This window comes from Pseudophryne corroboree, chromosome 9 (genome assembly GCF_028390025.1).
Source record: "Pseudophryne corroboree isolate aPseCor3 chromosome 9, aPseCor3.hap2, whole genome shotgun sequence".
In the NCBI taxonomy this organism is placed as follows: Eukaryota; Metazoa; Chordata; class Amphibia; order Anura; family Myobatrachidae; genus Pseudophryne; species Pseudophryne corroboree.
This window is the reverse complement of record NC_086452.1, coordinates 227,762,469-227,774,529: the sequence shown is the minus strand read 5'-3', so window position 1 is coordinate 227,774,529 and position 12,061 is coordinate 227,762,469. Positions and strand designations below refer to the sequence as shown.

At 49.5% G+C, this 12,061-nt stretch overlaps 1 protein-coding gene across 4 annotated transcripts in view; it reads right to left on the bottom strand.

Annotated features, from left to right (window-relative positions):
* Positions 1–12,061, bottom strand: part of CAMSAP2 (calmodulin regulated spectrin associated protein family member 2) — a 286,395-nt gene that overhangs the window by 32,219 nt on the left and 242,115 nt on the right. For all 4 annotated transcript variants that reach the window (XM_063940142.1, XM_063940143.1, XM_063940144.1 and 1 more), the window contains one exon: positions 1,012–1,235. In XM_063940142.1, the coding sequence (XP_063796212.1) occupies positions 1,012–1,235 (224 nt within the window). The remainder of the gene's footprint in view (positions 1–1,011; positions 1,236–12,061) is intronic.

Genomic DNA, 12,061 nt, shown 5'->3' with positions numbered 1-12,061 from the left:
ATGCGATATATCTTTCCATCCCGCATTCACCTGCATGCCACCATCAGCCAGCAGGGTCGGCCCATCTGACTTGCAGCACATCAGATGGAACAACTCCACTGAAAATGCAAGTGAACGCGCAATTGATGGTACACACTAGATGATACGGACAATACGTGTCGGAATGATAAATCGCCGTATGTGTGCCCCACCTAAGTTACTCATACACACTACTGGTATGTATTCCAAGAACTTAATCGGCTGTGACATCAGTACAAAACACTGGCAGATTTCTCTGATGCCGCAAGATCAATGACCGGCCTTCAAAAATCCATTCCACGTACGGGTTGGGTATGAAATGCCGGCGTTCGGGATGCGGCAGTCAGAACATTGACTACAGCATCCCGATGGTGGGAATCTGGACAGGGGAGAGGCAAGTATACTTACCTTTCCCCAATGCCCCCTAACTCTTCCAACCAGCAGCTTAAACCTAACCCCCCTCCCCCGCTCAGCATAATCCCCCCTTCCCCCGCAGCCTAACCCTAACCCTCCCCCTGGGAGCGCCTAAATGTAATCTCCTCCCCAGCTCCCCGCAGCCTAAATCTAACACCTCTCCAACTTCCCCCACCTCGTGGCTTACCTTCCCGGCTGCCTGGCATACGCTCATTTGGGATCCCGGCGCAGGGCTTGTGAACCTTGTTGGGATGCCGGCATTACAAAAAGTGTTAGGATTCCGGTGTCAGTGTTTCGACTGCCGGGATCCCCACTGGATCCCATAAGCACTTACTGTTTTACTCATTACTGATAACAGAGCTTCTTCTGTGCAATATCTGTAGTGATAAGGAGTGTAAATATTCCTTATAACACACAAGCTTTACTATTGAACAATGAAGTGATGCATCAGAAGTCACCGATTACACAGATACAATTTACAGGGGTTATACATACTGTATGTAAGTATCATTTTTGTAATATACAGATGTAAATGTTAGATCAAGTCTAAAACCAGTTACTTTGCCCCCATATATTTACCTGGAGGAGCGCTGGTTGGCGTTCTAGGTGATTCAGCTTGCTGGTCTCTGTGCACGGATTTAGGTCTGGGCTTTCTAGACTTGCTGAGGTTCATTCGAGGTTTTATAATTGAATCCATTTCTTCCATTAACTTCAGCTGCTTTCTGCGCATGTACTCCTGCTTGATATACTCCCGTCTGGCCTTCTCATCCTCCTTCTTATTACGTTCCTCTTCTGACTTTCGTCTGGAGAGAATAAACAGTCAATTACTGATGGTCTAAATGCTGACTAGCTCAAAAGCAGAATATATATTTATATAAACATAGATGAAGTGTAAGATTTCTCATTTGCAAAACTATAGAAGGTGCAAGACTATGTATAAACTTAAATAAATTAACATTGAAATGAAAAATGGAACTGTGCACAAGACACAAGTAGCGTCACTTTTTGCAAGTTAACAGCTCTCTCTACAGAAACCAGAGCATGGATTTCAATAAACTTATTTCATATATTAGGCATGAGCCAGAGTCCAAATGACTGGACATCCTCATGAATCAGGCCACACACAAAAAAGATTCAGGGCTGGAGAGTTCGTCTTGCGTGCAACTAACAAATGCAGTGTGGATGTACCCTGACCTTTGATGGTGTGCAAAAATAATGAGAAATGTCCTGCCGACGTGCCAAATAAATTCCAAACTTTATTCTTGTACATTCAAGAGAGTCATAGTGCTCCAATACAAATATAAGTATGGACAGTTGGAGAGTGTGGTCAGAAAGGGCAGGTGTGTCAAAATGGTATGGCTTCTGTGCCTTTCTCATCATAGCCTAACATGGGGATTCCTTATGTCTGAACATTGGGGGTCATTCTGACCCGATTGCTCGCTGCAGTTTATCGCAGCGATCGGGTCGGAATTGCACATGTGCCGGCGCATGCCGGAGGGACGAAGGCCGTTGTTTCCCTGCGATCGCCCCTGCCTGACTGACAGGCAGAGGCGGTCGGTGGGTGGGAGGGGGAGGCATGGCGGCGTTTGGCCGCCGATATGGGGACGTGGTCCGGCCAATGCAGACTTGGCCGGACTGTGCGGGCCGCAGTGGCTGCTTGACGTCACGCGCAGCCGCTGCGACCAGGGGCAGTGACGATCAACTCCTGGCCTGCCGCATGAGCTGCGCTGGCCGGGAGTTACTCCACAAGTACAAAAGCATCTCCGCTGTGCGATGCTTTTGTACTTGTGTCGGGGTGGGGGGCGGACTGACATGCGGGGCGGACTAGCAATGTGCTGGGCGTCCCCCCCCATGCCAGGGAAGATGATCGTATACGATCAACTCAGAATGACCCCCAATTGGTTGATACTGAAAATCGTAGACCTCATAGAGTGACAGAGTTAGTTGATTGATAGAGTGCCTCAATCCCATTCTCTGACATTATATCAGGCACAGCAGTATGTAAGCTCCATGTTAAGGGCCCTTTCCTCGGAGGACTGGTACAATTAGTTTGACCAGTTATTGGCGAGGCCTATGGAGGGAGGGAGGGAGGAAGAGCAATCTCTCTTCATTATAAAGTTCTTCAAACTCCTTTAGATCATACTAAAATATCTACAGGACTATCTTCTTGGCGTACTGCATTACACCATATTACCAGGAAAAAACTACTACAGTCAATTCTCTACCCTCAGGGCTCTCATCTAAAATGTATAAAGGAAAGTTCTATAACATCTGTCACAGTGGATATCTTTCCACCCTGCAGGTTCTTGATGAAATTTTCAAATACCAGTGCTTGGCCTAAAGGTGGGACTTCTAACGCAATATTTATATACAGTATGTGGAATTGCCCCCTTATACAGATTCTGGTCTTCTGTTAATAGATTTGCTTCTAGGTATCTTGTAAGTTATCTTCAGTTAGTTATCGGCAGAGTGGGCAATTCTGAGTATTTTGCTGCCATCTATTTTGGATAGAGGGGAAAGTAAAAAATGATTATTGATTATATCAGCGGTAGCTAGTAAGTGTATACAACAGATAAAGGACCCATGTGTACAAATGGATTGGCTGGAGACAACCTTGCATAAGGAGAATAAAACAGCTTTTTTTCCAGCTGTGGGAGGGATTTATAAATTCTTACTTTGGCCCTTAAACGTCAAATACATTCAGCTTCCTTTGTACCTCTTGGTACAAAACACGGATTTTATTGGATGACCCACCAATTACCTTGCCTTCTTTAGGCTGAATGAACCTCGCTTATTCCTGGGTTTGGCTTATTCGATTGGGGTTGATTGTTTGAGAGGATGTGCCTGCCACGCTTAGGTTATATTATGTGCAATGCACTGTTTTCAGTTATAGAAATATTCTAATAAAAAGGCAATAACAATGATGTTGTATTGCTTATGTGAAGCTGCCTACAATGGCCTTTCAATTAACTTATATCAGGAGACAGAAAAATAAGAATTTACTTACCGATAATTCTATTTCTCGTAGTCCGTAGTGGATGCTGGGAACTCCGTAAGGACCATGGGGAACAGCGGCTCCGCAGGAGACTGGGCACAAAAGTAAAAGCTTTAGGACTACCTGGTGTGCACTGGCTCCTCCCCCTATGACCCTCCTCCAAGCCTCAGTTAGGATACTGTGCCCGGACGAGCGTACACAATAAGGAAGGATTTTGAATCCCGGGTAAGACTCATACCAGCCACACCAATCACACCGTACAACCTGTGATCTGAACCCAGTTAACAGCATGATAACAGAGGAGCCTCTGAAAAGATGGCTCACAACAATAATAACCCGATTTTTGTAACAATAACTATGTACAAGTATTGCAGACAATCCGCACTTGGGATGGGCGCCCAGCATCCACTACGGACTACGAGAAATAGAATTATCGGTAAGTAAATTCTTATTTTCTCTGACGTCCTAGTGGATGCTGGGAACTCCGTAAGGACCATGGGGATTATACCAAAGCTCCCAAACGGGCGGGAGAGTGCGGATGACTCTGCAGCACCGAATGAGAGAACTCCAGGTCCTCCTCAGCCAGGGTATCAAATTTGTAGAATTTAGCAAACGTGTTTGCCCCTGACCAAGTAGCTGCTCGGCAAAGTTGTAAAGCCGAGACCCCTCGGGCAGCCGCCCAAGATGAGCCCACTTTCCTTGTGGAATGGGCTTTTACAGATTTTGGCTGTGGCAGGCCTGCCACAGAATGTGCAAGCTGAATTGTACTACAAATCCAACGAGCAATAGTCTGCTTAGAAGCAGGAGCACCCAGCTTGTTGGGTGCATACAGGATAAACAGCGAGTCAGATTTTCTGACTCCAGCCGTCCTGGAAACATATTTTCAGGGCCCTGACTACGTCCAGCAACTTGGAGTCCTCCAAGTCCCTAGTAGCCGCAGGTACCACAATAGGCTGGTTCAAGTGAAACGCTGAAACCACCTTAGGGAGAAATTGAGGACGAGTCCTCAATTCTGCCCTGTCCGTATGAAAAATTAGGTAAGGGCTTTTTAGGATAAAGCCGCCAATTCTGAGACACGCCTGGCTGAAGCCAGGGCTAACAGCATTACCACTTTCCATGTGAGATATTTTAAGTCCACAGTGGTGAGTGGTTCAAACCAATGTGATTTTAGGAACCCCAAAACTACATTGAGATCCCAAGGTGCCACTGGAGGCACAAAAGGAGGCTGTATATGCAGTACCCCCTTGACAAACGTCTGAACTTCAGGAACTGAAGCCAGTTCTTTCTGGAAGAAAATCGACAGGGCCGAAATTTGAACCTTAATGGACCCTAATTTTAGGCCCATAGACAGTCCTGTTTGCAGGAAATGCAGGAAACGACCCAGTTGAAATTCCTCTGTAGGGGCCTTCCTGGCCTCACACCCCGCAACATATTTACGCCAAATACGGTGATAATGTTGCACGGTTACATCCTTCCTGGCTTTGATCAGGGTAGGGATGACTTCATCCGGAATGCCTTTTTCCTTCAGGATCCGGCGTTCAACCGCCATGCCGTCAAACGCAGCCGCGGTAAGTCTTGGAACAGACAGGGTCCCTGCTGGAGCAGGTCCTTTCTTAGAGGTAGAGGCCACGGGTCCTCCGTGAGCATCTCTTGAAGTTCCGGGTACCAAGTCCTTCTTGGCCAATCCGGAGCCACGAGTATAGTCCTTACTCCTCCCCTTCTTATGATTCTCAGTACCTTGGGTATGAGAGGCAGAGGAGGGAACACATACCCTGACTGGTACACCCACGGTGTTACCAGAGCGTCCACAGCTATTGCCTGAGGGTCCCTTGACCTGGCGCAATATCTGTCTAGTTTTTTGTTGAGGCGGGACGCCATCATGTCCACCTTTGGTTTTTCCCAACGGTTCACAATCATGTGGAAGACTTCTGGGTGAAGTCCCCACTCCCCCGGGTGGAGGTCGTGTCTGCTGAGGAAGTCTGCTTCCCAGTTGTCCACTCCCGGAATGAACACTGCTGACAGTGCTATCACATGATTTTCCGCCCAGCGAAGAATCCTTGCAACTTCTGCCATTGCCCTCCTGCTTCTTGTGCCGCCCTGTCTGTTTACGTGGGCGACTGCCGTGATGTTGTCCGATTGGATCAACACCGGCTGACCCTGAAGCAGAGGCCTTGCTTGACTTAGGGCATTGTAAATGGCCCTTAGTTCCAGAATATTTATGTGAAATGACGTTTCCATGCTTGACCACAAGCCCTGGAAATTTCTTCCCTGTGTGACTGCTCCCCAGCCTCTCAGGCTGGCATCCGTGGTCACCAGGACCCAGTCCTGAATGCCGAATCTGCGGCCCTCTAGAAGATGAGCACTCTGCAACCACCACAGGAGAGACACCCTTGTCCTTGGAAACAGGGTTATCCGCTGATGCATCTGAAGATGCGATCCGGACCATTTGTCCAGCAGATCCCACTGAAAAGTTCTTGCGTGGAATCTGCCGAATGGAATCGCTTCGTAAGAAGCCACCATTTTTCCCAGGACCCTTGTGCATTGATGCACTGACACTTGGCCTGGTTTTAGGAGGTTCCTGACTAGCTCGGATAACTCCCTGGCTTTCTCCTCCGGGAGAAATACCTTTTTCTGGACTGTGTCCAGAATCATCCCTAGGAACAGCAGACGTGTCGTCGGAATCAGCTGCGATTTTGGAATATTTAGAATCCACCCGTGCTGTCGTAGTACTACTTGAGATAGTGCTACTCCGACCTCTAACTGTTCCCTGGACCTTGCCCTTATCAGGAGATCGTCCAAGTAAGGGATAATTAAGACGCCTTTTCTTCGAAGAAGAATCATCATTTCGGCCATTACCTTGGTAAAGACCCGGGGTGCCGTGGACAATCCAAACGGCAGCGTCTGAAACTGATAGTGACAGTTCTGTACCACAAACCTGAGGTACCCTTGGTGAGAAGGGCAAATTGGGACATGGAGGTAAGCATCCTTGATGTCCAGAGACACCATATAATCCCCTTCTTCCAGGTTCGCTATCACTGCTCTGAGTGACTCCATCTTGAATTTGAACCTTTGTATGTAAGTGTTCAAGGATTTCAGATTTAAAATAGGTCTCACCGAGCCGTCCGGCTTCGGTACCACAAACAGCGTGGAATAATACCCCTTTCCCTGTTGTAGGAGGGGTACCTTGATTATCACCTGCTGGGAATACAGCTTGTAAATGGCTTCCAATACCGCCTCCCTGTCGGAGGGAGACGTTGGTAAAGCAGACTTCAGGAACCGGCGAGGGGGAGACGTCTCGAATTCCAACTTGTACCCCTGAGATACTACCTGCAGGATCCAGGGGTCCACTTGCGAGTGAGCCCACTGCGCGCTGAAATTCTTGAGACGACCCCCCACCGTACCTGAGTCCGCTTGTAAGGCCCCAGCGTCATGCTGAGGACTTGGCAGAAGCGGGGGAGGGCTTCTGTTCCTGGGAAGAGGCTGCCTGCTGCAGTCGTTTTCCCCTTCCTCTGCCCCGGGGCAGATATGAGTGGCCTTTTGCCCGCTTGCCCTTATGGGGACGAAAGGACTGAGCCTGAAAAGACGGTGTCTTTTTCTGCTGAGAGGTGACCTGGGGTAAAAAGGTGGATTTCCCAGCCGTTGCCGTGGCCACCAGGTCCGATAGACCGACCCCAAATAACTCCTCCCCTTTATACGGCAATACTTCCATATGCCGTTTGGAATCCGCATCACCTGACCACTGTCGCGTCCATAACCCTCTTCTGGCAGAAATGGACAGCGCACTTACTCTTGATGCCAGAGTGCAAATATCCCTCTGTGCATCTCGCATATATAGAAATGCATCCTTTAAATGCTCTATAGTCAATAATATACTGTCCCTGTCCAGGGTATCAATATTTTCAGTCAGGGAATCCGACCAAGCCACCCCAGCACTGCACATCCAGGCTGAGGCGATTGCTGGTCGCAGTATAACACCAGTATGTGTGTATATACTTTTTAGGATATTTTCCAGCTTCCTATCAGCTGGCTCCTTGAGGGCGGCCGTATCAGGAGACGGTAACGCCACTTGTTTTGATAAGCGTGTGAGCGCCTTATCTACCCTAGGGGGTGTTTCCCAACGTGCCCTAACCTCTGGCGGGAAAGGGTATAATGCCAATAATTTTTTAGAAATTAGCAGTTTTTTATCGGGGGAAACCCACGCTTCATCACACACCTCATTTAATTCATCTGATTCAGGAAAAACTACGGGTAGTTTTTTCACACCCCACATAATACCCTTTTTTGTGGTACTTGTGGTATCAGAAATGTTCAAAACCTCCTTCATTGCCGTGATCATGTAACGTGTGGCCCTACTGGAAAACACGTTTGTTTCCTCACCGTCGACACTGGAGTCAGTGTCCGTGTCTGGGTCTGTGTCGACCATCTGAGGTAACGGGCGCTTTAGAGCCCCTGACGGTGTTTGAGACGCCTGGACAGGTACTAACTGATTTGCCGGCTGTCTCATGTCGTCAACAGTCTTTTGTAAAGTGCTGACGCTATCACGTAATTCCTTCCATAAGACCATCCAGTCAGGTGTCGACTCCCTAGGGGGTGACATCACTATTACAGGCAATTGCTCCGCCTCCATACCATTTTCCTCCTCATACATGTCGACACAACGTACCGACACACAGCACACACACAGGGAATGCTCTGATAGAGGACAGGACCCCACTAGCCCTTTGGGGAGACAGAGGGAGAGTTTGCCAGCACACACCAGAGCGCTATATATATACAGGGATAACCTTATATAAGTGTTTTTCCCTTATATAGCTGCTGTATTGATTAATCTGCCAAATTAGTGCCCCCCCTCTCTTGTTTTACCCTGTTTCTGTAGTGCAGGACTGCAGGGGAGAGTCAGGGAGACGTCCTTCCAGCGGAGCTGTGAGGGAAAATGGCGCTTGTGTGCTGAGGAGATAGGCTCCGCCCCCTTCTCGGCGGCCTTTCTCCCGCTTTTTTAAGGAAAAACTGGCAGGGGTTAAATGCATCCATATAGCCCAGGAGCTATATGTGATGTATTTTTCGCCATCTAAGGTGTTTTTATTGCGTCTCAGGGCGCCCCCCCCCAGCGCCCTGCACCCTCAGTGACCGGAGTGTGAAGTGTGCTGAGAGCAATGGCGCACAGCTGCGGTGCTGTGCGCTACCTTATTGAAGACAGGACGTCTTCTGCCGCCGATTTCCCGGACCTCTTCTGTCTTCTGGCTCTGTAAGGGGGCCGGCGGCGCGGCTCTGGGACCCATCCATGGCTGGGCCTGTGATCGTCCCTCTGGAGCTAATGTCCAGTAGCCTAAGAAGCCCAATCCACTCTGCACGCAGGTGAGTTCGCTTCTTCTCCCCTTAGTCCCTCGGTGCAGTGAACCTGTTGCCAGCAGGACTCACTGAAAATAAAAAACCTATACTTAAACTTTTTCACTAAGCAGCTCAGGAGAGCCACCTAGTGTGCACCCTTCTCGTTCGGGCACAAAAATCTAACTGAGGCTTGGAGGAGGGTCATAGGGGGAGGAGCCAGTGCACACCAGGTAGTCCTAAAGCTTTTACTTTTGTGCCCAGTCTCCTGCGGAGCCGCTGTTCCCCATGGTCCTTACGGAGTTCCCAGCATCCACTAGGACGTCAGAGAAAGTAGAGTTAAGGTAGACTTACCATGGTTAACTCTTTTTCTGCAAGGTACATTGGGTACTACAGGGAAACATCGGGGTGTAGATGTCACAATCCGGGTATCTGGACGCCATTACTTGCCTTTCAGATGTCTCCTGAGGCTGGCTCAGCGTTCCAGGGCCGGATCTCATCTGTGTTGCTGATGTCCATACTCTGCATCTCCCTCCTGTCACTCTGAGACGCTGTCACAGCGGCGCCATGTTTGATCTCTGAATGGCGTCTCCCGTCCTCCGCCGCCGTTCCTGTGTTCCAGTATACAGGTTGTCAGAGTGGTGCCTCATGCCTGCCACGGCCTCCGCTGTCATCCATGTGTCCCAGTATGCAGTTGTCAGTCTGGCGTCTCCTGTCCTCCGCGGCCTGCGCTGCTGAGTTTCCACATGGCTTTCCAAACCAACTTTCCCTCCAAGTACTATCATGGGCGCAGCCATGTTGGTTTCAGTCACATGTTCAATCTCCACCAATCCGCTGCGCTGTGGAATCTGCATGATTGATCAGCCAATGCCTGCCTTGCAGCAGGTATAAGTATCCTGTGCCTGAACCAGGAAATGGTCAGTGCTTCGGTTGTCAAACCTAGTTCCAGTCTCTCTCTCCTGTGTTTGTTTCTCCAGGTTCCAGCTCCTGTCTCCAGCCTCCACTAAGAGACCCGCACCTGCTTTCCATCCTGCGGTGCAGCCTGACTCTGCAGTCCTCCGTGGCTATTCCAGCTTCCAGCTATTAACCCATCTGCTTCCAGCGGCCAGCTTCCAGCAGAATCCAGCTTCCTTAAAGCGCCGGTGTTGTTCCAGCGGATTCCTACTTACCAGCAGTATCCGCTAACCACCGGTATCCACTTTCACCTTTCCTGTTTCCACGCTCCCTAGTATCATTCAGCATCCACTCCGTGTCTTCATCACCTGGCTGGTTCCATCCAGCATCCACTCCGTGTCATCATCTCCAGGCTGGTTCCATCCAGCATCTACTCCGTGTTTACATCATCTGGCTGGTCCCATCCAGCATATACAGCAGTCCTTTTAGCTACAGTGATCCAGCTCCAAGAATTACATCTGCTAACGTGTTCCTTGGCTACCTTCACTACTACAGACAGGCCTGGTAAGGACAATCCATCTATGGGACTTTAACATCTGATCCATATCCTACCAGTGCTCTGTAGCTCCAGCCAAGTTCATAGTTATCCAGGAACTGTACCATTTTATCACTGCTTATTCTTTACCACTGCTGTGTAAAATACGGAACTTGTTAATAAAGCTTTTATTGACTTTTAACTCTGGTTGTCATGGTCACACCTTCGGGTGATCCTTCTTCTCTACACTTACATGTCCAGGGGTCTGATTAAACCTCCCAGGTTTAAGTTTATTCCAGCCCCTACAACTGAGGCTTCCTCCTGTCAGCCCAGACCCTCAGTTGTGACAGTAGAGTGGATCTTAATCCAGAGGCATCAACAGGCTAAAGCTTTAAGCTGTCCCAGGATGCATTGAGGCCTCCTCTATAAACCCCGCCTCCAGGCACTGGAGCTCAGTTTCGTTAACTGGTCAAATGCAGGAGCAGGCAAGAGAGAAGGCAGATGTTAGTCGCATAGAACCACATTCTCACTACAAGAGAAGGGACCAGCGGCTAATCCCATACAAACCCATAGAAGCTAGGTGCGTCAGAGTGGGCACCCTGTGGAACCCAATGTACCTCGAAGAAAGACAGTTAACAATGGTAAGTCTACCATAACTCTCCTTTTCTACATTGTGTAGCACAGGGAAACATCGGGGACGTCCTAAAGCAGTTCCTCAAGGGAGGGGATGAGCCTTAGCGGGTATGAGATCCCGACATCAACAGGAAGCATTTTGGGAGAAGGAAGTATCAGAAGCATATAACCTAATGAACGTGTTCACTGAGGACCACTTAGCCGCCTTGCACAATTGTTCTGCGGACGAGCCACCGCGAGCTGCCCAAGAAGGTCCAACAGACTGAGTACAATGGGCTTTAATAGCAGCAGGAGCTGGGAGTCCAGCCTGCGCATAAACTTGTGTAATCACCATTCTAATCCATCTGGCCAAAGTTTGCATATTCGCAGGCCAGCCACGCTTGTGAAAACCAAACAATACAAAAGGGGAATCTGACCTCCTGATAGAGGCAGTCCTCTCCACGGAGAGCCCTTACCACACAGCTCTTTGGAGGACAAATCTGAATAGATAAAGGCCGGAACCACAATCTATTGGTTAAGGTGAAAAGATGACACCACCTTAGGTAAATAACCTGGGCGAGTTCTAAGAACTGCCCGGACTCGATGAAATATCAGAAAGGGTGGACGACAGGACAAAGTGACTAATGCTAGCCATACATCAAGGACGATATCTTTCCAACCAGCCAACTAGTTGGCTGGTTGTAAAGATAATCAGGCAGTGTGTGGGAGCAAACGATTATCAGCCGTTTGCTCCCACACGCTAAAAAACGTCCAGAAACGGTCTGTCCAACTAGTTGGGAAAATCAAACCTGTTTGATTTTCCCAACTCATCGTTCAGGTGTAGGGGGAACTGAACGATAAGTAGGCGGACACCTACTTCTTCATCGGAATCCCTGTCAGACGCAGCGGCTGAGCGGGAGGAGAGAATTCAGTGCCCCAGCTGCACTGGCGCACCTCAACAGTGTTCACCGCCTGCAGCAGCTGTGTCCCCCTACCTGCACCCTTGTCAGAGGTCACCCGGCACCTACCCTACAAACCCCCGCATTACCAAACCCAGCAGTGGTGTTCCCCTACCTGGACCCCATCAGCAGCGGACACCCGGCGGCTGTCACCCCGCTCGTGATCACCAGCCGCAGGAGTGATCCCCTGTCCGCGCCCCATCAGCAGCGGACACCCGGCGGCTGTCACCCCGCCCGCGATCACCAGCCGCAGGAGTGATCCCCTGTCCGCGCCCCATCAGCAGCGGACACCCGGCGGCTGTCACCCCG